The sequence below is a fragment of the Coregonus lavaretus genome, assembly GCF_964263955.1.
Source record: "Coregonus lavaretus genome assembly, contig: HAP1_SCAFFOLD_808, whole genome shotgun sequence".
Classification (NCBI taxonomy): Eukaryota; Metazoa; Chordata; class Actinopteri; order Salmoniformes; family Salmonidae; genus Coregonus; species Coregonus lavaretus.
In genome coordinates, this window is record NW_028162377.1 from 32,878 (window position 1) to 55,775 (window position 22,898).

At 46.0% G+C, this 22,898-nt stretch overlaps 1 protein-coding gene across 1 annotated transcript in view; it reads right to left on the bottom strand.

The window, feature by feature from the left end:
- LOC311119315 (uncharacterized protein) overlaps positions 1 to 22,898 on the bottom strand; it is a 60,191-nt gene that overhangs the window by 24,874 nt on the left and 12,419 nt on the right. The window contains exons 2-5 of the mRNA XM_084194035.1: positions 20,782 to 20,860; positions 12,117 to 12,248; positions 10,609 to 10,701; positions 9,868 to 9,944 (exon numbers count right to left, since the gene is read on the bottom strand). Coding sequence (XP_084050161.1) covers positions 9,868 to 9,944; positions 10,609 to 10,701; positions 12,117 to 12,248; positions 20,782 to 20,859 — 380 coding nt within the window. The 5' untranslated portion in view covers position 20,860. The remainder of the gene's footprint in view (positions 1 to 9,867; positions 9,945 to 10,608; positions 10,702 to 12,116; positions 12,249 to 20,781; positions 20,861 to 22,898) is intronic.

The window sequence follows — 22,898 nt, forward strand, 5'->3', positions numbered from 1 at the left end:
GTCTGAAACTGTCAGAGAGAGTTTCTGTTTAGAGGGGTGAAGACTTGGCTAGTCTGAAACTGTCAGAGAGTTTCTGTTTAGGAGGGGTGAAGACTTGGCTAGTCTGAAACTGTCAGAGAGTTTCTGTTTAGAGGGGTGAAGACTTGGCTAGTCTGAAACTGTCAGAGAGTTTCTGTTTAGAGGGGTGAAGACTTGGCTAGTCTGAAACTGTCAGAGAGAGTTTCTGTTTAGGAGGGGTGAAGACTTGGCTAGTCTGAAACTGTCAGAGAGAGTTTCTGTTTAGGAGGGGTGAAGACTTGGCTAGTCTGAAACTGTTAGAGAGAGTTTCTGTTTAGAGGGGTGAAGACTTGGCTAGTCTGAAACTGTCAGAGAGAGTTTCTGTTTAGGAGGGGTGAAGACTTGGCTAGTCTGAAACTGTTAGAGAGAGTTTCTGTTTAGAGGGGTGAAGACTTGGCTAGTCTGAAACTGTCAGAGAGTTTCTGTTTAGAGGGGTGAAGACTTGGCTAGTCTGAAACTGTCAGAGAGAGTTTCTGTTTAGAGGGGTGAAGACTTGGCTAGTCTGAAACTGTCAGAGAGAATTTCTGTTTAGGAGGGGTGAAGACTTGGCTAGTCTGAAACTGTCAGAGAGTTTCTGTTTAGAGGGGTGAAGACTTGGCTAGTCTGAAACTGTCAGAGAGAGTTTCTGTTTAGAGGGGTGAAGACTTGGCTAGTATGAAACTGTCAGAGAGTTTCTGTCTAGAGGGGTGAAGACTTGGCTAGTCTGAGACTGTCAGAGAATTTCTGTTTAGAGGGGTGAAGACTTGGCTAGTCTGAAACTGTCAGAGAGTTTCTGTTTAGGAGGGGTGAAGACTTGGCTAGTCTGAAACTGTCAGAGAGTTTCTGTTTAGAGGGGTGAAGACTTGGCTAGTCTGAAACTGTCAGAGAGAGTTTCTGTTTAGAGGGGTGAAGACTTGGCTAGTCTGAAACTGTCAGAGAGAGTTTCTGTTTAGAGGGGTGAAGACTTGGCTAGTCTGAAACTGTCAGAGAGTTTCTGTTTAGGAGGGGTGAAGACTTGGCTAGTCTGAAACTGTCAAGAGAGTTTCTGTTTAGGAGGGGTGAAGACTTGGCTAGTCTGAAACTGTCAAGAGAGTTTCTGTTTAGGAGGGGTGAAGACTTGGCTAGTCTGAAACTGTCAGAGAGTTTCTGTTTAGAGGGGTGAAGACTTGGCTAGTCTGAAACTGTCAGAGAGTTTCTGTTAAGGGGGGTGAAGACTTGGCTAGTCTGAAACTGTCAGAGTTTCTGTTTAGAGGGGTGAAGACTTGGCTAGTCTGAAACTGTCAGAGAGTTTCTGTTTAGAGGGGTGAAGACTTGGCTAGTCTGAAACTGTCAGAGAGTTTCTGTTTAGAGGGGTGAAGACTTGGCTAGTCTGAAACTGTCAAGAGAGAGTTTCTGTTTAGGAGGGGTGAAGACTTGGCTAGTCTGAAACTGTCAAGAGAGTTTCTGTTTAGGAGGGGTGAAGACTTGGCTAGTCTGAAACTGTCAAGAGAGAGTTTCTGTTTAGAGGGGTGAAGACTTGGCTAGTCTGAAACTGTCAAGAGAGTTTCTGTTTAGGAGGGGTGAAGACTTGGCTAGTCTGAAACTGTCAAGAGAGAGTTTCTGTTTAGGAGGGGTGAAGACTTGGCTAGTCTGAAACTGTCAGAGAGAGTTTCTGTCTAGAGGGGTGAAGACTTGGCTAGTCTGAAACTGTCAAGAGAGAGTTTCTGTTTAGGAGGGGTGAAGACTTGGCTAGTCTGAAACTGTCAAGAGAGTTTCTGTTTAGGAGGGGTGAAGACTTGGCTAGTCTGAAACTGTCAAGAGAGTTTCTGTTTAGAGGGGTGAAGACTTGGCTAGTCTGAAACTGTCAGAGAGTTTCTGTTTAGAGGGGTGAAGACTTGGCTAGTCTGAAACTGTCAGAGTTTCTGTTTAGGAGGGGTGAAGACTTGGCTAGTCTGAAACTGTCAGAGTTTCTGTTTAGAGGGGTGAAGACTTGGCTAGTCTGAAACTGTCAGAGTTTCTGTTTAGAGGGGTGAAGACTTGGCTAGTCTGAAACTGTCAGAGAGTTTCTGTCTAGAGGGGTGAAGACTTGGCTAGTCTGAAACTGTCAGAGATAGTTTCTGTTTAGAGGGGTGAAGACTTGGCTAGTCTGAAACTGTCAGAGATAGTTTCTGTTTAGAGGGGTGAAGACTTGGCTAGTCTGAAACTGTCAGAGAGAGTTTCTGTCTAGAGGGGTGAAGACTTGGCTAGTCTGAAACTGTCAGAGTTTCTGTTTAGGAGGGGTGAAGACTTGGCTAGTCTGAAACTGTCAGAGAGAGTTTCTGTCTAGAGGGGTGAAGACTTGGCTAGTCTGAAACTGTCAGAGAGAGTTTCTGTTTAGGAGGGCTGAAGACTTGGCTAGTCTGAAACTGTCAGAGAGAGTTTCTGTTTAGAGGGGTGAAGACTTGGCTAGTCTGAAACTGTCAGAGAGAGTTTCTGTTTAGAGGGGTGAAGACTTGGCTAGTCTGAAACTGTCAGAGAGTTTCTGTTTAGGAGGGGTGAAGACTTGGCTAGTCTGAAACTGTCAGAGAGTTTCTGTTTAGAGGGGTGAAGACTTGGCTAGTCTGAAACTGTCAGAGAGAGTTTCTGTCTAGAGGGGTGAAGACTTGGCTAGTCTGAAACTGTCAGAGAGAGTTTCTGTTTAGGAGGGGTGAAGACTTGGCTAGTCTGAAACTGTCAGAGAGAGTTTCTGTTTAGAGGGGTGAAGACTTGGCTAGTCTGAAACTGTTAGAGAGAGTTTCTGTTTAGGAGGGGTGAAGACTTGGCTAGTCTGAAACTGTTAGAGAGAGTTTCTGTTTAGGAGGGGTGAAGACTTGGCTAGTCTGAAACTGTCAGAGAGTTTCTGTTTAGAGGGGTGAAGACTTGGCTAGTCTGAAACTGTCAGAGAGTTTCTGTTTAGAGGGGTTAAGACTTGGCTAGTCTGAAACTGTCAGAGAGTTTCTGTTTAGGAGGGGTGAAGACTTGGCTAGTCTGAAACTGTCAGAGAGTTTCTGTTTAGAGGGGTGAAGACTTGGCTAGTCTGAAACTGTCAGAGAGTTTCTGTTTAGAGGGGTGAAGACTTGGCTAGTCTGAAACTGTCAGAGAGTTTCTGTTTAGGAGGGGTGAAGACTTGGCTAGTCTGAAACTGTCAGAGAGTTTCTGTTTAGGAGGGGTGAAGACTTGGCTAGTCTGAAACTGTCAGAGAGTTTCTGTTTAGAGGGGTGAAGACTTGGCTAGTCTGAAATTGTCAAGAGAGTTTTTGTTTAGAGGGGTGAAGACTTGGCTAGTCTGAAACTGTCAGAGAGAGTTTCTGTTTAGGAGGGGTGAAGACTTGGCTAGTCTGAAACTGTCAGAGAGTTTCTGTTTAGAGGGGTGAAGACTTGGCTAGTCTGAAACTGTCAGAGAGTTTCTGTTTAGAGGGGTGAAGACTTGGCTAGTCTGAAACTGTCAGAGAGTTTCTGTTTAGAGGGGTGAAGACTTGGCTAGTCTGAAACTGTCAGAGAGTTTCTGTTTAGAGGGGTGAAGACTTGGCTAGTCTGAAACTGTCAGAGAGAGTTTCTGTTTAGGAGGGGTGAAGACTTGGCTAGTCTGAAACTGTCAGAGAGTTTCTGTTTAGAGGGGTGAAGACTTGGCTAGTCTGAAACTGTCAGAGAGTTTCTGTTTAGAGGGGTGAAGACTTGGCTAGTCTGAAACTGTCAGAGAGTTTCTGTTTAGAGGGGTGAAGACTTGGCTAGTCTGAAACTGTCAGAGAGTTTCTGTTTAGGAGGGGTGAAGACTTGGCTAGTCTGAAACTGTCAGAGAGTTTCTGTTTAGAGGGGTGAAGACTTGGCTAGTCTGAAACTGTCAGAGAGTTTCTGTTTAGGAGGGGTGAAGACTTGGCTAGCCTGAAACTGTCAGAGTTTCTGTTTAGGAGGGGTGAAGACTTGGCTAGTCTGAAACTGTCAAGAGAGTTTCTGTTTAGGAGGGGTGAAGACTTGGCTAGTCTGAAACTGTCAGAGAGAGTTTCTGTTTAGGAGGGGTGAAGACTTGGCTAGCCTGAAACTGTCAGAGAGTTTCTGTTTAGAGGGGTGAAGACTTGGCTAGTCTGAAACTGTCAGAGAGTTTCTGTTTAGAGGGGTGAAGACTTGGCTAGTCTGAAACTGTCAGAGAGTTTCTGTTTAGAGGGGTGAAGACTTGGCTAGTCTGAAACTGTCAGAGAGTTAGTTTCTGTTTAGAGGGGTGAAGACTTGGCTAGTCTGAAACTGTCAGAGAGTTTCTGTTTAGAGGGGTGAAGACTTGGCTAGTCTGAAACTGTCAGAGAGTTTCTGTTTAGAGGGGTGAAGACTTGGCTAGTCTGAAACTGTCAGAGAGTTTCTGTTTAGGAGGGGTGAAGACTTGGCTAGTCTGAAACTGTCAGAGAGTTTCTGTTTAGAGGGGTGAAGACTTGGCTAGTCTGAAACTGTCAGAGAGTTTCTGTTTAGAGGGGTGAAGACTTGGCTAGTCTGAAACTGTCAGAGAGTTTCTGTTTACAGGGGTGAAGACTTGGCTAGTCTGAAACTGTCAGAGAGTTTCTGTTTAGGAGGGGTGAAGACTTGGCTAGTCTGAAACTGTCAGAGAGTTTCTGTTTAGGAGGGGTGAAGACTTGGCTAGTCTGAAACTGTCAGAGAGTTTCTGTTTAGGAGGGGTGAAGACTTGGCTAGTCTGAAACTGTCAGAGAGTTTCTGTTTAGAGGGGTGAAGACTTGGCTAGTCTGAAACTGTCAGAGAGTTTCTGTTTAGAGGGGTGAAGACTTGGCTAGTCTGAAACTGTCAGAGAGTTTCTGTTTAGGAGGGGTGAAGACTTGGCTAGTCTGAAACTGTCAGAGAGTTTCTGTTTAGAGGGGTGAAGACTTGGCTAGTCTGAAACTGTCAGAGTTTCTGTTTAGAGGGGTGAAGACTTGGCTAGTCTGAAACTGTCAGAGAGAGTTTCTGTCTAGAGGGGTGAAGACTTGGCTAGTCTGAAACTGTCAGAGAGTTTCTGTTTAGAGGGGTGAAGACTTGGCTAGTCTGAAACTGTCAGAGAGAGTTTCTGTCTAGAGGGGTGAAGACTTGGCTAGTCTGAAACTGTCAGAGAGTTTCTGTTTAGAGGGGTGAAGACTTGGCTAGTCTGAAACTGTCAGAGAGTTTCTGTTTAGAGGGGTGAAGACTTGGCTAGTCTGAAACTGTCAGAGAGTTTCTGTTTAGAGGGGTGAAGACTTGGCTAGTCTGAAACTGTCAGAGAGTTTCTGTTTAGAGGGGTGAAGACTTGGCTAGTCTGAAATTGTCAAGAGAGTTTTTGTTTAGAGGGGTGAAGACTTGGCTAGTCTGAAACTGTCAGAGAGTTTCTGTTTAGAGGGGTGAAGACTTGGCTAGTCTGAAACTGTCAGAGAGAGTTTCTGTTTAGGAGGGGTGAAGACTTGGCTAGTCTGAAACTGTCAGAGAGTTTCTGTTTAGAGGGGTGAAGACTTGGCTAGTCTGAAACTGTCAGAGAGAGTTTCTGTTTAGAGGGGTGAAGACTTGGCTAGTCTGAAACTGTCAGAGTTTCTGTTTAGGAGGGGTGAAGACTTGGCTAGTCTGAAACTGTCAGAGAGAGTTTCTGTTTAGAGGGGTGAAGACTTGGCTAGTCTGAAACTGTCAAGAGAGTTTCTGTTTAGGAGGGGTGAAGACTTGGCTAGTCTGAAACTGTCAGAGAGTTTCTGTTTAGAGGGGTGAAGACTTGGCTAGTCTGAAACTGTCAGAGAGTTTCTGTTTAGGAGGGGTGAAGACTTGGCTAGTCTGAAACTGTCAGAGAGAGTTTCTGTTTAGGAGGGGTGAAGACTTGGCTAGTCTGAAACTGTCAGAGAGTTTCTGTTTAGGAGGGGTGAAGACTTGGCTAGTCTGAAACTGTCAGAGAGTTTCTGTTTAAGAGGGGTGAAGACTTGGCTAGTCTGAAACTGTCAGAGAGTTTCTGTTTAGGAGGGGTGAAGACTTGGCTAGTCTGAAACTGTCAGAGAGTTTCTGTTTAGGAGGGGTGAAGACTTGGCTAGTCTGAAACTGTCAGAGAGTTTCTGTTTAGAGGGGTGAAGACTTGGCTAGTCTGAAACTGTCAGAGAGAGTTTCTGTCTAGAGGGGTGAAGACTTGGCTAGTCTGAAACTGTCAGAGAGTTTCTGTTTAGAGGGGTGAAGACTTGGCTAGTCTGAAACTGTCAGAGAGTTTCTGTTTAGAGGGGTGAAGATTTGGCTAGTCTGAAACTGTCAGAGTTTCTGTTTAGAGGGGTGAAGACTTGGCTAGTCTGAAACTGTCAGAGAGAGTTTCTGTTTAGAGGGGTGAAGACTTGGCTAGTCTGAAACTGTCAGAGAGTTTCTGTTTAGAGGGGTGAAGACTTGGCTAGTCTGAAACTGTCAGAGAGTTTCTGTTTAGAGGGGTGAAGACTTGGCTAGTCTGAAACTGTCAGAGAGAGTTTCTGTTTAGAGGGGTGAAGATTTGGCTAGTCTGAAACTGTCAGAGAGTTTCTGTTTAGAGGGGTGAAGACTTGGCTAGTCTGAAACTGTCAAGAGAGTTTCTGTTTAGAGGGGTGAAGACTTGGCTAGTCTGAAACTGTCAGAGAGAGTTTCTGTTTAGAGGGGTGAAGACTTGGCTAGTCTGAAACTGTCAGAGAGAGTTTCTGTTTAGAGGGGTGAAGACTTGGCTAGTCTGAAACTGTCAGAGAGAGTTTCTGTTTAGAGGGGGGGTGAAGACTTGACTAGTCTGAAACTGTCAGAGAGAGTTTCTGTTTAGAGGGGGGGTGAAGACTTGGCTAGTCTGAAACTGTCAGAGAGAGTTTCTGTTTAGGAGGGGTGAAGACTTGGCTAGTCTGAAACTGTCAGAGAGTTTCTGTTTAGAGGGGTGAAGACTTGGCTAGTCTGAAACTGTCAGAGAGAGTTTCTGTTTAGGAGGGGTGAAGACTTGGCTAGTCTGAAACTGTCAGAGAGAGTTTCTGTTTAGGAGGGGTGAAGACTTGGCTAGTCTGAAACTGTCAGAGAGAGTTTCTGTTTAGGAGGGGTGAAGACTTGGCTAGTCTGAAACTGTCAAGAGAGTTTCTGTTTAGAGGGGTGAAGACTTGGCTAGTCTGAAACTGTCAGAGAGTTTCTGTTTAGAGGGGTGAAGACTTGGCTAGTCTGAAACTGTCAGAGAGTTTCTGTTTAGGAGGGGTGAAGACTTGGCTAGTCTGAAACTGTCAGAGAGAGTTTCTGTTTAGGAGGGGTGAAGACTTGGCTAGTCTGAAACTGTCAGAGAGTTTCTGTTTAGGAGGGGTGAAGACTTGGCTAGTCTGAAACTGTCAGAGAGTTTCTGTTTAGGAGGGGTGAAGACTTGGCTAGTCTGAAACTGTCAGAGAGAGTTTCTGTTTAGAGGGGTGAAGACTTGGCTAGTCTGAAACTGTCAGAGAGTTTCTGTTTAGGAGGGGTGAAGACTTGGCTAGTCTGAAACTGTCAGAGAGTTTCTGTTTAGGAGGGGTGAAGACTTGGCTAGTCTGAAACTGTTAGAGAGAGTTTCTGTTTAGAGGGGTGAAGACTTGGCTAGTCTGAAACTGTCAGAGAGTTTCTGTTTAGAGGGGTGAAGACTTGGCTAGTCTGAAACTGTCAGAGAGAGTTTCTGTTTAGGAGGGGTGAAGACTTGGCTAGTCTGAAACTGTCAGAGAGTTTCTGTTTAGAGGGGTGAAGACTTGGCTAGTCTGAAACTGTCAGAGAGTTTCTGTTTAGGAGGGGTGAAGACTTGGCTAGTCTGAAACTGTCAGAGAGTTTCTGTTTAGGAGGGGTGAAGACTTGGCTAGTCTGAAACTGTTAGAGAGAGTTTCTGTTTAGAGGGGTGAAGACTTGGCTAGTCTGAAACTGTCAGAGAGAGTTTCTGTTTAGAGGGGTGAAGACTTGGCTAGTCTGAAACTGTCAGAGAGAGTTTCTGTTTAGGAGGGGTGAAGACTTGGCTAGTCTGAAACTGTCAGAGAGTTTCTGTTTAGAGGGGTGAAGACTTGGCTAGTCTGAAACTGTCAGAGAGTTTCTGTTTAGGAGGGGTGAAGACTTGGCTAGTCTGAAACTGTCAGAGAGTTTCTGTTTAGAGGGGTGAAGACTTGGCTAGTCTGAAACTGTCAGAGAGTTTCTGTTTAGAAGGGGTGAAGACTTGGCTAGTCTGAAACTGTCAGAGAGTTTCTGTTTAGGAGGGGTGAAGACTTGGCTAGTCTGAAACTGTCAGAGAGTTTCTGTTTAGAAGGGGTGAAGACTTGGCTAGTCTGAAACTGTCAGAGAGTTTCTGTTTAGGAGGGGTGAAGACTTGGCTAGTCTGAAACTGTCAGAGAGTTTCTGTTTAGAGGGGTGAAGACTTGGCTAGTCTGAAACTGTCAGAGAGTTTCTGTTTAGAAGGGGTGAAGACTTGGCTAGTCTGAAACTGTCAGAGAGTTTCTGTTTAGAAGGGGTGAAGACTTGGCTAGTCCCATTAGAACATTTTCTAAACACATCTCCCCCCCACAGAACATAATGCAGCATCTGACACAATTACGTGACATTTTGTTCAGGCGGTCTGAGATGATCAACAACGTAATTATCTTGACCAACGAGACACGAAAAGCGTCCTGTCCGATCCTCGAGATCAACATTATTTCCCGCACTTTTTGGCTGTTGACGCGGTATCACACCAGCTCTTTATCAATTCAGAGAATCCTTTCCTGAATCAGCTGATGTAGCTATAAAATGTCCCAGCGTAAAATAAAAATCACCTGGACACCAAACGAGCAACACGACACAACAAGTATTACGCATCATTATCGAAGACCCCGTTAATGACAGCGTGGATTATGGTTTTTATTAAAATCATCATGTTAAAGCGACTCTTTCAGAATTCTATAGGCTCCAAGCGCGATAAAGGGTTTTAAATCACGATAAAGAGTTTTAAATCACGATAAAGGGTTTTAAATCACGATAAAGGGTTTTAAATCACGATAAAGGGTTTTAAATCAACTCGTGATTTTATATTGAACGACCCTCTTTTTATTATCTCAATAACAGAAATAAAATGGCAGATTATTACCAATGACTTATCAACAGCTCTAACAGGTTGTCCACCACAGTTAAAACTCACTGGCACCCCTGAACTTAGAGAAAGACCCATATAAACGTATTCTAAAACTCACTGGCACCCCTGAACTTAAAGAAAGACCCATATAAACGTATTATAAAACTCACTGGCACCCCTGAACTTAGAGAAAGACCCATATAAACGTATTATAAAACTCACTGGCACCCCTGAACTTAAAGAAAGACCCATATAAACGTATTCTAAAACTCACTGGCACCCCTGAACTTAAAGAAAGACCCATATAAATGTATTATAAATCCCTACTGTGTGTACTGAGCTATATGTTGAATATATTTACTATCATAGATGGGGAAACACGACCTCCTGTCAGAGCCAGGGGTGAAAACTAGATGGGGGAACACGACCCCCTGTCAGAGCCAGGGGTGAAAACTAGATGGGATTTCTCAGCGGTACAGGACCTACTGTGGTGTGGTGTGGTGTGTGTGTGCTGTGTGGTGTGTGTGTGTGTGTGCACTGTGTTGTGGTGTGTGTGTGTGTGTGTGCACTGTGTTGTGGTGTGTGTGTGTGTGTGTGTGCACTGTGTTGTGGTGTGTGTGTGTGTGTGTGCACTGTGTTGTGGTGTGTGTGGGTGTGTGTGTGTGTGTGTTGTGGTGTGTGTGTGTGCACTGTGTTGTGGTGTGTGTGGGTGTGTGTGTGTGTGTTGTGGTGTGTGTGTGTGTGTGTGTGTGTACTGTGGTGTGTGTGTGTGTGTGCTGTGGTGTGTGTGTGTTGTGGTGTGTGTGTGTGTGTGTCTACCTGTTAATGTCCACAGAACTCAGTCCTCTCTCAGTCTCCGTCTCAGTCAGGTCCACAGAACCAGAACCCAGCATCCTCTGGAGAAACACACACAATTATCTTTCACAAAGATGCATTATCATGACGTAAATGTGCAAACAATGGTGTGGGAATTATGTCAGCGATCATGTCCGTGTGATCATGACAGTGTCTCTACAGTGTTGTCTGCAAGAGAGGGTGTGTGTGTGTCTGTGTGTGTGTGTGTGAGTGTGTCTGTGTGTGTGTGTGTGTCTGTGTGTGAGTGTCTGTGTGTGTCTGTGTGTGTGTGTGTCTGTCTGTGTGTGTGTGTGTCTGTGTGTGTCTGTGTCTGTGTGTGAGTGTGTCTGTGTGTGTGTGTCTGTGTGTGTGTGTCTGTGTGTGTGTGTGTGTGTCTGTGTGTGTCTGTGTGTGTGTCTGTGTGTGTGTCTGTCTTTCTGTGTGTGTGTGTCTGTGTGTGTGTGTCTGTGTGTGTGTGTCTTTGTGTGTGTGTGTGTGTGTGTGTGTGTGTCTGTGTGTGTGTGTGTGTGTCTCTGTGTGTGTGTGTCTGTGTGTGAGTGTGTCTGTGTGTGAGTGTGTCTGTGTGTGAGTGTGTCTGTGTGTGAGTGTGTCTGTGTGTGAGTGTGTCTGTGTGTGAGTGTGTGTGTCTGTGTGTGTGTGTCTGTGTGTGTGTGTGTGTGTGTGTGTGTCTGTGTGTGTGTGTGTGTGAGTGTGTGTGTGTCCTACCTGATTGTGTGTCAGTGTGCCTCCTGGGGTCCCCAGCATCCTGACGTAAGAGATGGCTGCATCCCCTCTCCTCTTCACCTTCTTGATGTGAGCCTGAGAGAGAGACAGACAGACAGATTGGGGCCTGAGAGAGAGAGACAGACAGACTCCCCCTGTTACTAAATGACGTTGTTCTATGAGGATTATTGATTGTATTCGGCATTGTTGGGAAGGGCCTGTAAGAAGCATTTCACTCTGTAGCTCAGCTGGTAGAGCACGGCGCTTGTAACGCCAAGGTAGTGGGTTCGATCCCCGGGACCACCCATACACAAAAAATGTATGCACACATGACTGTAAGTCGCTTTGGATAAAAGCGTCTGCTAAATGGCATATTATTATTATAATTATAATTATAATTATAATTATTATTATTATTATTATTATTATAATTATTATTATTATTATTAGTCTACACCTGGTGTTTACCAAGCATGTGACAATTAATATTTGAGGGAGAGAGAGGAGAGAGAGAAAGGGGGGAGAGACAGAGAAAGAGGGGAGACAGAGAAAGAGAGAAAGAGAGAGAGAGAGAGAGAGAGAGAGAAAGAGGGGGGAGAGAGAGAAAGAGGGGGGAGAGAGAGAGCAAGAGAGAGAGAGGGGGGAGAGAGAGAGAAAGAGGGGGAGAGAGAGAGAAAGAGGGGGAGAGAGAGAGAGAAAGAGGGGGGAGAGAGAGAGAAAGATGGGGGGAGAGAGAGAAAGAGGGGGGAGAGAGAAAGAAAGAGGGGGGAGAGAGAGAGAGAAAGAAGGGTAATCTCTCCTCCTTCAGTCTTCTTCTTTGGACTTTATATGGCGCTTGGCAACCAACTTTAAGGTGCATCACCGTCACCAACTGGACTGGAGCGCGGACCTCAGTTCATCTTTCAATCACCCACGTGGGTAGATGCTCCTATAAACCAATGAGGAGATGGGAGAGGAGAGGACTTGCAGCGCGTCAAACGTCACAAATAGAACCAAGTTCTATTTTAGCGAGACGCTCGTTGATACGCACGCCAGCGGTCTGGATGAAACGATTTGAATAACGTGCACGTTGATACGCACGCCAGCGGTCTGGATGAAACGATTTGAATAACGTGCACGTTGATTTAGCAACGCTCGCAGTCTGGTCAACATGTCATGGCTTCCAAACAACACAGGCTGCTAGTGAACACACTACACACACACACACACTACACACACTACACACACACACTAGAGACACACACACACACACACAAAAACTACACACACACACACAAACTACAGACACACACACACAAACTACAGACACACACACACAAACTACAGACACACACACACACAAACTACAGACACACACACACACACACACAAACTACAGACACACACACACACAAACTACAGACACACTCACACACACACACTACAGACACACACACACACTTTAAACACTTGATCTGAAGTCACGTTACAGACGAGGAGGAGGAACATTCCAGATGGACCCAGATAACTACCTCCAGTTTGCGTATGGCGAGGTCATATTTGGGTTCACATTCCAGTAGCTGGACCCTCTCTAGTAGAGACTCCATCTTGGATTCAGACTGTTTCATGGCACTATGCACTTCCTGCTGGAGCAGACCTTGGACCTGGGGGAGAACACACACCTGGTTAATACACACACCTGGTTAATACACACACACCTGGTTAATACACACACACCTGGTTAATACACACACACACCTGGTTAATACACACACACACCTGGTTAATACACACACACCTGGTTAATACACACACACACCTGGTTAATACACACACACCTGGTTAATACACACACACCTGGTTAATACACACACACCTGGTTAATACACACACCTGGTTAATACACACACACACCTGGTTAATACACACACACCAGACCCTGGACCTGGGGAGAACACACACCTGGTTAATACTCACACACACCTGGTTAATACACACACCTGGTTAATACACACACCTGGTTAATACACACACACACCTGGTTAATACACACACACACCTGGTTAATACACACACACACACACCTGACCCTGGACCAGGGGAGAACACACACCTGGTTAATACACACACACACCTGGTTAATACACACACCTGGTTAATACACACACACCTGGTTAATACACACACACCTGGTTAATACACACACACACCTGGTTAATACACACACACACCTGGTTAATACACACACCTGACCCTGGACCTGGGGAGAACACACACCTGGTTAATACACACACACCTGGTTAATACACACACACCAGACCCTGGACCTGGGGAGAACACACACCTGGTTAATACACACACACCAGACCCTGGACCTGGGGAGAACACACACCTGGTTAATACACACACACCAGACCCTGGACCTGGGGAGAACACACACCTGGTTAATACACACACACCAGACCCTGGACCTGGGGAGACCACACACCTGGTTAATACACACACACACCAGACCCTGGACCTGGGGAGAACACACACCTGGTTAATACACACACACACACACCTGACCCTGCACCTGAACACAACACACACACCTGAACACACCTGACCCTGCACCTGGACACACCTGGGGTGTATTCGTTAGTGGTACACCCTAGCAAAATGTTTTGCAACGGGAACGGTTTACTTTAAACTCTTTGCAACGTGATGTAAAAGCTGTTGAGTCCTATTTCACCATGGTGCGCTAGTCACCAGGTAGTTAAACACAGCTGTTGAGTCCTATTTCACCATGGTGCGCTAGTCACCAGGTAGTTAACACAGCTGTTGAGTTCTATTTCACCATGGTGCGCTAGTCACCAGGTAGTTAACACAGCTGTTGAGTTCTATTTCACCATGGTGCGCTAGTCACCAGGTAGTTAACACAGCTGTTGAGTTCTATTTCACCATGGTGCGCTAGTCACCAGGTAGTTAACACAGCTGTTGAGTCCTATTTCACCATGGTGCGCTAGTCACCAGGTAGTTAACACAGCTGTTGAGTCCTATTTCACCATGGTGCGCTAGTCACCAGGTAGTTAACACAGCTGTTGAGTCCTATTTCACCATGGTGCGCTAGTCACCAGGTAGTTAACACAGCTGTTGAGTCCTATTTCACCATGGTGCGCTAGTCACCAGGTAGTTAACACAGCTGTTGAGTCCTATTTCACCATGGTGCGCTAGTCACCGGGTAGTTAACACAGCTGTTGAGTTCTATTTCACCATGGTGCGCTAGTCACCAGGTAGTTAACACAGCTGTTGAGTTCTATTTCACCATGGTGCGCTAGTCACCAGGTAGTTAACACAGCTGTTGAGTTCTATTTCACCATGGTGCGCTAGTCACCAGGTAGTTAAACACAGCTGTTGAGTCCTATTTCACCATGGTGCGCTGGTCACCAGGTAGTTAACACAGCTGTTGAGTCCTATTTCACCATGGTGCGCTAGTCACCAGGTAGTTAACACAGCTGTTGAGTTCTATTTCACCATGGTGCGCTAGTCACCAGGTAGTTAACACAGCTGTTGAGTCCTATTTCACCATGGTGCGCTAGTCACCGGGTAGTTAACACAGCTGTTGAGTTCTATTTCACCATGGTGCGCTAGTCACCGGGTAGTTAACACAGCTGTTGAGTTCTATTTCACCATGGTGCGCTAGTCACCAGGTAGTTAACACAGCTGTTGAGTTCTATTTCACCATGGTGCGCTAGTCACCAGGTAGTTAACACAGCTGTTGAGTCCTATTTCACCATGGTGCGCTAGTCACCAGGTAGTTAACACAGCTGTTGAGTTCTATTTCACCATGGTGCGCTAGTCACCAGGTCGTTAACACAGCTGTTGAGTCCTATTTCACCATGGTGCGCTAGTCACCAGGTAGTTAAACACAGCTGTTGAGTTCTATTTCACCATGGTGCGCTAGTCACCAGGTAGTTAACACAGCTGTTGAGTTCTATTTCACCATGGTGCGCTAGTCACCAGGTAGTTAACACAGCTGTTGAGTTCTATTTCACCATGGTGCGCTAGTCACCAGGTAGTTAACACAGCTGTTGAGTTCTATTTCACCATGGTGCGCTAGTCACCAGGTAGTTAACACAGCTGTTGAGTCCTATTTCACCATGGTGCGCTAGTCACCAGGTAGTTAACACAGCTGTTGAGTTCTATTTCACCATGGTGCGCTAGTCACCAGGTAGTTAACACAGCTGTTGAGTCCTATTTCACCATGGTGCGCTAGTCACCGGGTAGTTAAGACAGCTGTTGAGTCCTATTTCACCATGGTGCGCTAGTCACCGGGTAGTTAACACAGCTGTTGAGTTCTATTTCACCATGGTGCGCTAGTCACCAGGTAGTTAACACAGCTGTTGAGTCCTATTTCACCATGGTGCGCTAGTCACCAGGTAGTTAACACAGCTGTTGAGTCCTATTTCACCATGGTGCGCTAGTCACCAGGTAGTTAACACAGCTGTTGAGTCCTATTTCACCATGGTGCGCTAGTCACCAGGTAGTTAACACAGCTGTTGAGTCCTATTTCACCATGGTGCGCTAGTCACCAGGTAGTTAACACAGCTGTTGAGTTCTATTTCACCATGGTGCGCTAGTCACCAGGTAGTTAACACAGCTGTTGAGTCCTATTTCACCATGGTGCGCTAGTCACCAGGTAGTTAACACAGCTGTTGAGTCCTATTTCACCATGGTGCGCTAGTCACCAGGTAGTTAACACAGCTGTTGAGTCCTATTTCACCATGGTGCGCTAGTCACCAGGTAGTTAACACAGCTGTTGAGTCCTATTTCACCATGGTGCGCTAGTCACCAGGTAGTTAACACAGCTGTTGAGTCCTATTTCACCATGGTGCGCTAGTCACCAGGTAGTTAAAACACAGCTGTTGAGTTCTATTTCACCATGGTGCGCTAGTCACCAGGTAGTTAAAACACAGCTGTTGAGTCCTATTTCACCATGGTGCGCTAGTCACTGGGTAGTTAACACAGCTGTTGAGTTCTATTTCACCATGGTGCGCTAGTCACCGGGTAGTTAACACAGCTGTTGAGTTCTATTTCACCATGGTGCGCTAGTCACCGGGTAGTTAACACAGCTGTTGAGTCCTATTTCACCATGGTGCGCTAGTCACCAGGTAGTTAACACAGCTGTTGAGTCCTATTTCACCATGGTGCGCTAGTCACCAGGTAGTTAACACAGCTGTTGAGTCCTATTTCACCATGCTGCGCTAGTCACCAGGTAGTTAACACAGCTGTTGAGTTCTATTTCACCATGGTGCGCTAGTCACCAGGTAGTTAACACAGCTGTTGAGTTCTATTTCACCATGGTGCGCTAGTCACCGGGTAGTTAACACAGCTGTTGAGTCCTATTTCACCATGGTGCGCTAGTCACCGGGTAGTTAACACAGCTGTTGAGTCCTATTTCACCATGGTGCGCTAGTCACCGGGTAGTTAACACAGCTGTTGAGTCCTATTTCACCATGGTGCGCTAGTCACCAGGTAGTTAACACAGCTGTTGAGTCCTATTTCACCATGGTGCGCTAGTCACCAGGTAGTTAACACAGCTGTTGAGTTCTATTTCACCATGGTGCGCTGGTCACCAGGTAGTTAACACAGCTGTTGAGTTCTATTTCACCATGGTGCGCTAGTCACCAGGTAGTTAACACAGCTGTTGAGTCCTATTTCACCATGGTGCGCTGGTCACCAGGTAGTTAACACAGCTGTTGAGTCCTATTTCACCATGGTGCGCTGGTCACCAGGTAGTTAACACAGCTGTTGAGTTCTATTTCACCATGGTGCGCTAGTCACCAGGTAGTTAACACAGCTGTTGAGTCCTATTTCACCATGGTGCGCTAGTCACCAGGTAGTTAACACAGCCGTTGAGTTCTATTTCACCATGGTGCGCTAGTCACCAGGTCGTTAACACAGCTGTTGAGTTCTATTTCACCATGGTGCGCTAGTCACCAGGTAGTTAACACAGCTGTTGAGTCCTATTTCACCATGGTGCGCTGGTCACCAGGTAGTTAACACAGCTGTTGAGTCCTATTTCACCATGGTGCGCTGGTCACCAGGTAGTTAACACAGCTGTTGAGTTCTATTTCACCATGGTGCGCTAGTCACCAGGTAGTTAACACAGCTGTTGAGTCCTATTTCACCATGGTGCGCTAGTCACCAGGTAGTTAACACAGCTGTTGAGTTCTATTTCACCATGGTGCGCTAGTCACCAGGTAGTTAACACAGCTGTTGAGTTCTATTTCACCATGGTGCGCTAGTCACCAGGTAGTTAACACAGCTGTTGAGTTCTATTTCACCATGGTGCGCTAGTCACCAGGTAGTTAACACAGCTGTTGAGTCCTATTTCACCATGGTGCGCTAGTCACCAGGTAGTTAACACAGCTGTTGAGTTCTATTTCACCATGGTGCGCTAGTCACCAGGTAGTTAACACAGCTGTTGAGTCCTATTTCACCATGGTGCGCTAGTCACCGGGTAGTTAACACAGCTGTTGAGTCCTATTTCACCATGGTGCGCTAGTCACCGGGTAGTTAACACAGCTGTTGAGTTCTATTTCACCATGGTGCGCTAGTCACCAGGTAGTTAACACAGCTGTTGAGTCCTATTTCACCATGGTGCGCTAGTCACCAGGTAGTTAACACAGCTGTTGAGTCCTATTTCACCATGGTGCGCTAGTCACCAGGTAGTTAACACAGCTGTTGAGTCCTATTTCACCATGGTGCGCTAGTCACCAGGTAGTTAACACAGCTGTTGAGTCCTATTTCACCATGGTGCGCTAGTCACCAGGTAGTTAAAACACAGCTGTTGAGTCCTATTTCACCATGGTGCGCTAGTCACCAGGTAGTTAAACACAGCTGTTGAGTCCTATTTCACCATGGTGCGCTAGTCACCAGGTAGTTAAACACAGCTGTTGAGTTCTATTTCACCATGGTGCGCTAGTCACCAGGTAGTTAAAACACAGCTGTTGAGTCCTATTTCACCATGGTGCGCTAGTCACCGGGTAGTTAACACAGCTGTTGAGTTCTATTTCACCATGGTGCGCTAGTCACCGGGTAGTTAACACAGCTGTTGAGTTCTATTTCACCATGGTGCGCTAGTCACCGGGTAGTTAACACAGCTGTTGAGTTCTATTTCACCATGGTGCGCTAGTCACCGGGTAGTTAACACAGCTGTTGAGTCCTATTTCACCATGGTGCGCTAGTCACCAGGTAGTTAACACAGCTGTTGAGTCCTATTTCACCATGGTGCGCTAGTCACCAGGTAGTTAACACAGCTGTTGAGTCCTATTTCACCATGGTGCGCTAGTCACCAGGTAGTTAACACAGCTGTTGAGTCCTATTTCACCATGGTGCGCTAGTCACCAGGTAGTTAAAACACAGCTGTTGAGTTCTATTTCACCATGGTGCGCTAGTCACCAGGTAGTTAACACAGCTGTTGAGTCCTATTTCACCATGGTGCGCTAGTCACCAGGTAGTTAACACAGCTGTTGAGTTCTATTTCACCATGGTGCGCTAGTCACCAGGTAGTTAACACAGCTGTTGAGTTCTATTTCACCATGGTGCGCTAGTCACCAGGTAGTTAACACAGCTGTTGAGTTCTATTTCACCATGGTGCGCTAGTCACCAGGTAGTTAACACAGCTGTTGAGTTCTATTTCACCATGGTGCGCTAGTCACCAGGTAGTTAACACAGCTGTTGAGTCCTATTTCACCATGGTGCGCTAGTCACCAGGTAGTTAACACAGCTGTTGAGTTCTATTTCACCATGGTGCGCTAGTCACCAGGTAGTTAACACAGCTGTTGAGTCCTATTTCACCATGGTGCGCTAGTCACCAGGTAGTTAACACAGCTGTTGAGTCCTATTTCACCATGGTGCGCTAGTCACCAGGTAGTTAACACAGCTGTTGAGTTCTATTTCACCATGGTGCGCTAGTCACCAGGTAGTTAACACAGCTGTTGAGTCCTATTTCACCATGGTGCGCTAGTCACCAGGTAGTTAACACAGCTGTTGAGTCCTATTTCACCATGGTGCGCTAGTCACCAGGTAGTTAACACAGCTGTTGAGTCCTATTTCACCATGGTGCGCTAGTCACCAGGTAGTTAACACAGCTGTTGAGTCCTATTTCACCATGGTGCGCTAGTCACCAGGTAGTTAACACAGCTGTTGAGTTCTATTTCACCATGGTGCGCTAGTCACCAGGTAGTTAACACACAGCTGTTGAGTCCTATTTCACCATGGTGCGCTAGTCACCAGGTAGTTAACACAGCTGTTGAGTTCTATTTCACCATGGTGCGCTAGTCACCAGGTAGTTAACACAGCTGTTGAGTCCTATTTCACCATGGTGCGCTAGTCACCAGGTAGTTAACACAGCTGTTGAGTTCTATTTCACCATGGTGCGCTAGTCACCAGGTAGTTAACACAGCTGTTGAGTTCTATTTCACCATGGTGCGCTGGTCACCAGGTAGTTAACACACAGCTGTTGAGTCCTATTTCACCATGGTGCGCTAGTCACCAGGTAGTTAACACAGCTGTTGAGTCCTATTTCACCATGGTGCGCTAGTCACCAGGTAGTTAACACAGCTGTTGAGTTCTATTTCACCATGGTGCGCTAGTCACCAGGTAGTTAAACACAGCTGTTGAGTTCTATTTCACCATGGTGTGCTAGTCACCAGGTAGTTAAACACAGCTGTTGAGTTCTATTTCACCATTCATCTATTGATAGGACAGGCGCCTGTCAGTCACAAAGCCATTGATGACAGGGAAACACTGCTGGTTTGACAGTCTGCTGTCTGTCCCGCCTCCCGGTGCTTGTGTGCGCTGTGGTTGGTTGCAGTCTAATTTCTTTACATGGAGGAGAGGGAGAGCGTGATGCTCCTTCGTCGTCTTTGTGAGTGAATTTCAGGGCTCTACAGAGTCACCGTCTCATTTCAGGGCTCTACAGAGTCACCGTCTCATTTCAGGGCTCTACAGAGTCACCGTCTCATTTCAGGGCTCTACAGAGTCACCGTCTCATTTCAGGGCTCTACAGAGTCACCATCTCATTTCAGGGCTCTACAGAGTCACCATCTCATTTCAGGGCTCTACAGAGTCACCATCTCATTTCAGGGCTCTACAGAGTCACCGTCTCATTTCAGGGCTCTACAGAGTCACCATCTCATTTCAGGGCTCTACAGAGTCACCGTCTCATTTCAGGGCTCTACAGAGTCACCATCTCATTTCAGGGCTCTACAGAGTCACCATCTCATTTCAGGGCTCTACAGAGTCACCGTCTCATTTCAGGGCTCTACAGAGTCACCATCTCATTTCAGGGCTCTACAGAGTCACCATCTCATTTCAGGGCTCTACAGAGTCACCGTCTCATTTCAGGGCTCTACAGAGTCACCATCTCATGTCAGGGCTCTACAGAGTCACCATCTCATTTCAGGGCTCTACAGAGTCACCATCTCATTTCAGGGCTCTACAGAGTCACCATCTAAATAATTGTGTTCAGCCGCCATCCTAGATGTACCAGGGTTGTGTTCAGCAGCCATCCTAGATGTACCAGGGTTGTGTTCAGCAGCCATCCTAGATGTACCAGGGTTGTGTTCAGCAGCCATACTATATGTACCAGGGTTGTGTTCAGCAGCCATCCTAGATGTACCAGGGTTGTGTTCAGTAGCCATCCTAGATGTACCAGGGTTGTGTTCAGCAGCCATCCTATATGTACCAGGGTTGTGTTCAGCAGCCATCCTAGATGTACCAGGGTTGTGTTCAGCAGCCATCCTAGATGTACCAGGGTTGTGTTCAGCAGCCATACTATATGTACCAGGGTTGTGTTCAGCCGCCATCCTAGATGTACCAGGGTTGTGTTCAGCAGCCATCCTAGATGTACCAGGGTTGTGTTCAGCAGCCATCCTAGATGTACCAGGGTTGTGTTCAGCAGCCATCCTAGATGTACCAGGGTTGTGTTCAGCAGCCATACTATATGTACCAGGGTTGTGTTCAGCAGCCATCCTATATGTACCAGGGTTGTGTTCAGCAGCCATCCTATATGTACCAGGGTTGTGTTCAGCAGCCATACTATATGTACCAGGGTTGTGTTCAGCAGGGCACAACGTACCAAATCATTCCACAACAGAAAGCCAAAATTAAAGAGTCACGCCAACAGAATATGACCAGGCTGCTTACCTCATACTTGGAGAACATCTTGGTTGGCTGGTCAGAGTCAGGTGACCCGTCTTCAAGCTCTCTCGTCCTCTTCCTCATCCTGGCAGACAGAACGGAACAGTTCAACTACACGGACCCAAACAGTTAGTTATAGTTCTGCTACACGGACCCAAACAGTTAGTTATAGTTCTGCTACACGGACCCAAACAGTTAGTTATAGTTCTGCTACACGGACCCAAACAGTTAGTTATAGTTCTGCTACACGGACCCAAACAGTTAGTTATAGTTCTGCGTGGTTCACGTGGGGTAAACTAATCCTAGGTGGTTTGCCTAAGACCACTTCTATTAGATGTTCCCTCGCTACCGTACACCACCCTTTGGTTGGTTTTTGTCGACGGAACAACGTAGTCGTTTTTTGAACAGACTAAAAGGTGATATCTATTTGACAAGCACTCTGTACAACAGAAATATATATCTATTTGACAAGCACTCTGTACAACAGAAATATATATCTATTTGACAAGCACTCTGTACAACAGAAAGATATATCTATTTGACAAGCACTCTGTACAACAGAAAGATATATCTATTTGACAAGCACTCTGTACAACAGAAAGATATATATATTTGACAAGCACTCTGTACAACAGAAAGATATATCTATTTGACAAGCACTCTGTACAACAGAAAGATATATCTATTTCACAAGCACTCTGTACAACAGAAAGATATATACAGTGGGGAAAAAAAGTATTTAGTCAGAAACCAATTGTGCAAGTTCTCCCACTTAAAAAGATGAGAGAGGCCTGTAATTTTCATCATAGGTACTCGTCAACTATGACAGACAAATTGAGAAAAAAAAATCCAGAAAATCACATTGTAGGATTTTTAATGAATTTATTTGCAAATTGTGGTGGAAAATAAGTATTTGGTCACCTACAAACAAGCAAGATTTCTGGCTCTCACAGACCTGTAACTTCTTCTTTAAGAGGCTCCTCTGTCCTCCACTCGTTACCTGTATTAATGGCACTTGTTTGAACTTGTTATCAGTATAAAAGACACCTGTCCACAACCTCAAACAGTCACACTCCAAACTCCACTATGGCCAAGACCAAAGAGCTGTCAAAGGACACCAGAAACAAAATTGTAGACCTGCACCAGGCTGGGAAGACTGAATCTGCAATAGGTAAGCAGCTTGGTTTGAAGAAATCAACTGTGGGAGCAATTATTAGGAAATGGAAGACATACAAGACCACTGATAATCTCCCTCGATCTGGGGCTCCACGCAAGATCTCACCCCGTGGGGTCAAAATGATCACAAGAACGGTGAGCAAAAATCCCAGAACCACACGGGGGACCTAGTGAATGACCTGCAGAGAGCTGGGACCAAAGTAACAAAGCCTACCATCAGTAACACACTACGCCGCCAGGGACTCAAATCCTGCAGTGAAAGACGTGTCCCCCTGCTTAAGCCAGTACATGTCCAGGCCCGTCTGAAGTTTGCTAGAGTGCATTTGGATGATCCAGAAGAGGATTGGGAGAATGTCATATGGTCAGATGAAACCAAAATATATATTTTTGGTAAAAACTCAACTCGTCGTGTTTGGAGGACAAAGAATGCTGAGTTGCATCCAAAGAACACCATACCTACTGTGAAGCATGGGGGTGGAAACATCATGCTTTGGGGCTGTTTTTCTGCAAAGGGACCAGGACGACTGATCCGTGTAAAGGAAAGAATGAATGGGGCCATGTATCGTGAGATTTTGAGTGAAAACCTCCTTCCATCAGCAAGGGCATTGAAGATGAAACGTGGCTGGGTCTTTCAGCATGACAATGATCCCAAACACACCGCCCGGGCAACGAAGGAGTGGCTTCGTAAGAAGCATTTCAAGGTCCTGGAGTGGCCTAGCCAGTCTCCAGATCTCAACCCCATAGAAAATCTTTGGAGGGAGTTGAAAGTCCGTGTTGCCCAGCGACAGCCCCAAAACATCACTGCTCTAGAGGAGATCTGCATGGAGGAATGGGCCAAAATACCAGCAACAGTGTTTGAAAACCTTGTGAAGACTTACAGAAAACGTTTGACCTGTGTAATTGCCAACAAAGGGTATATAACAAAGTATTGACAAAACTTTTGTTAT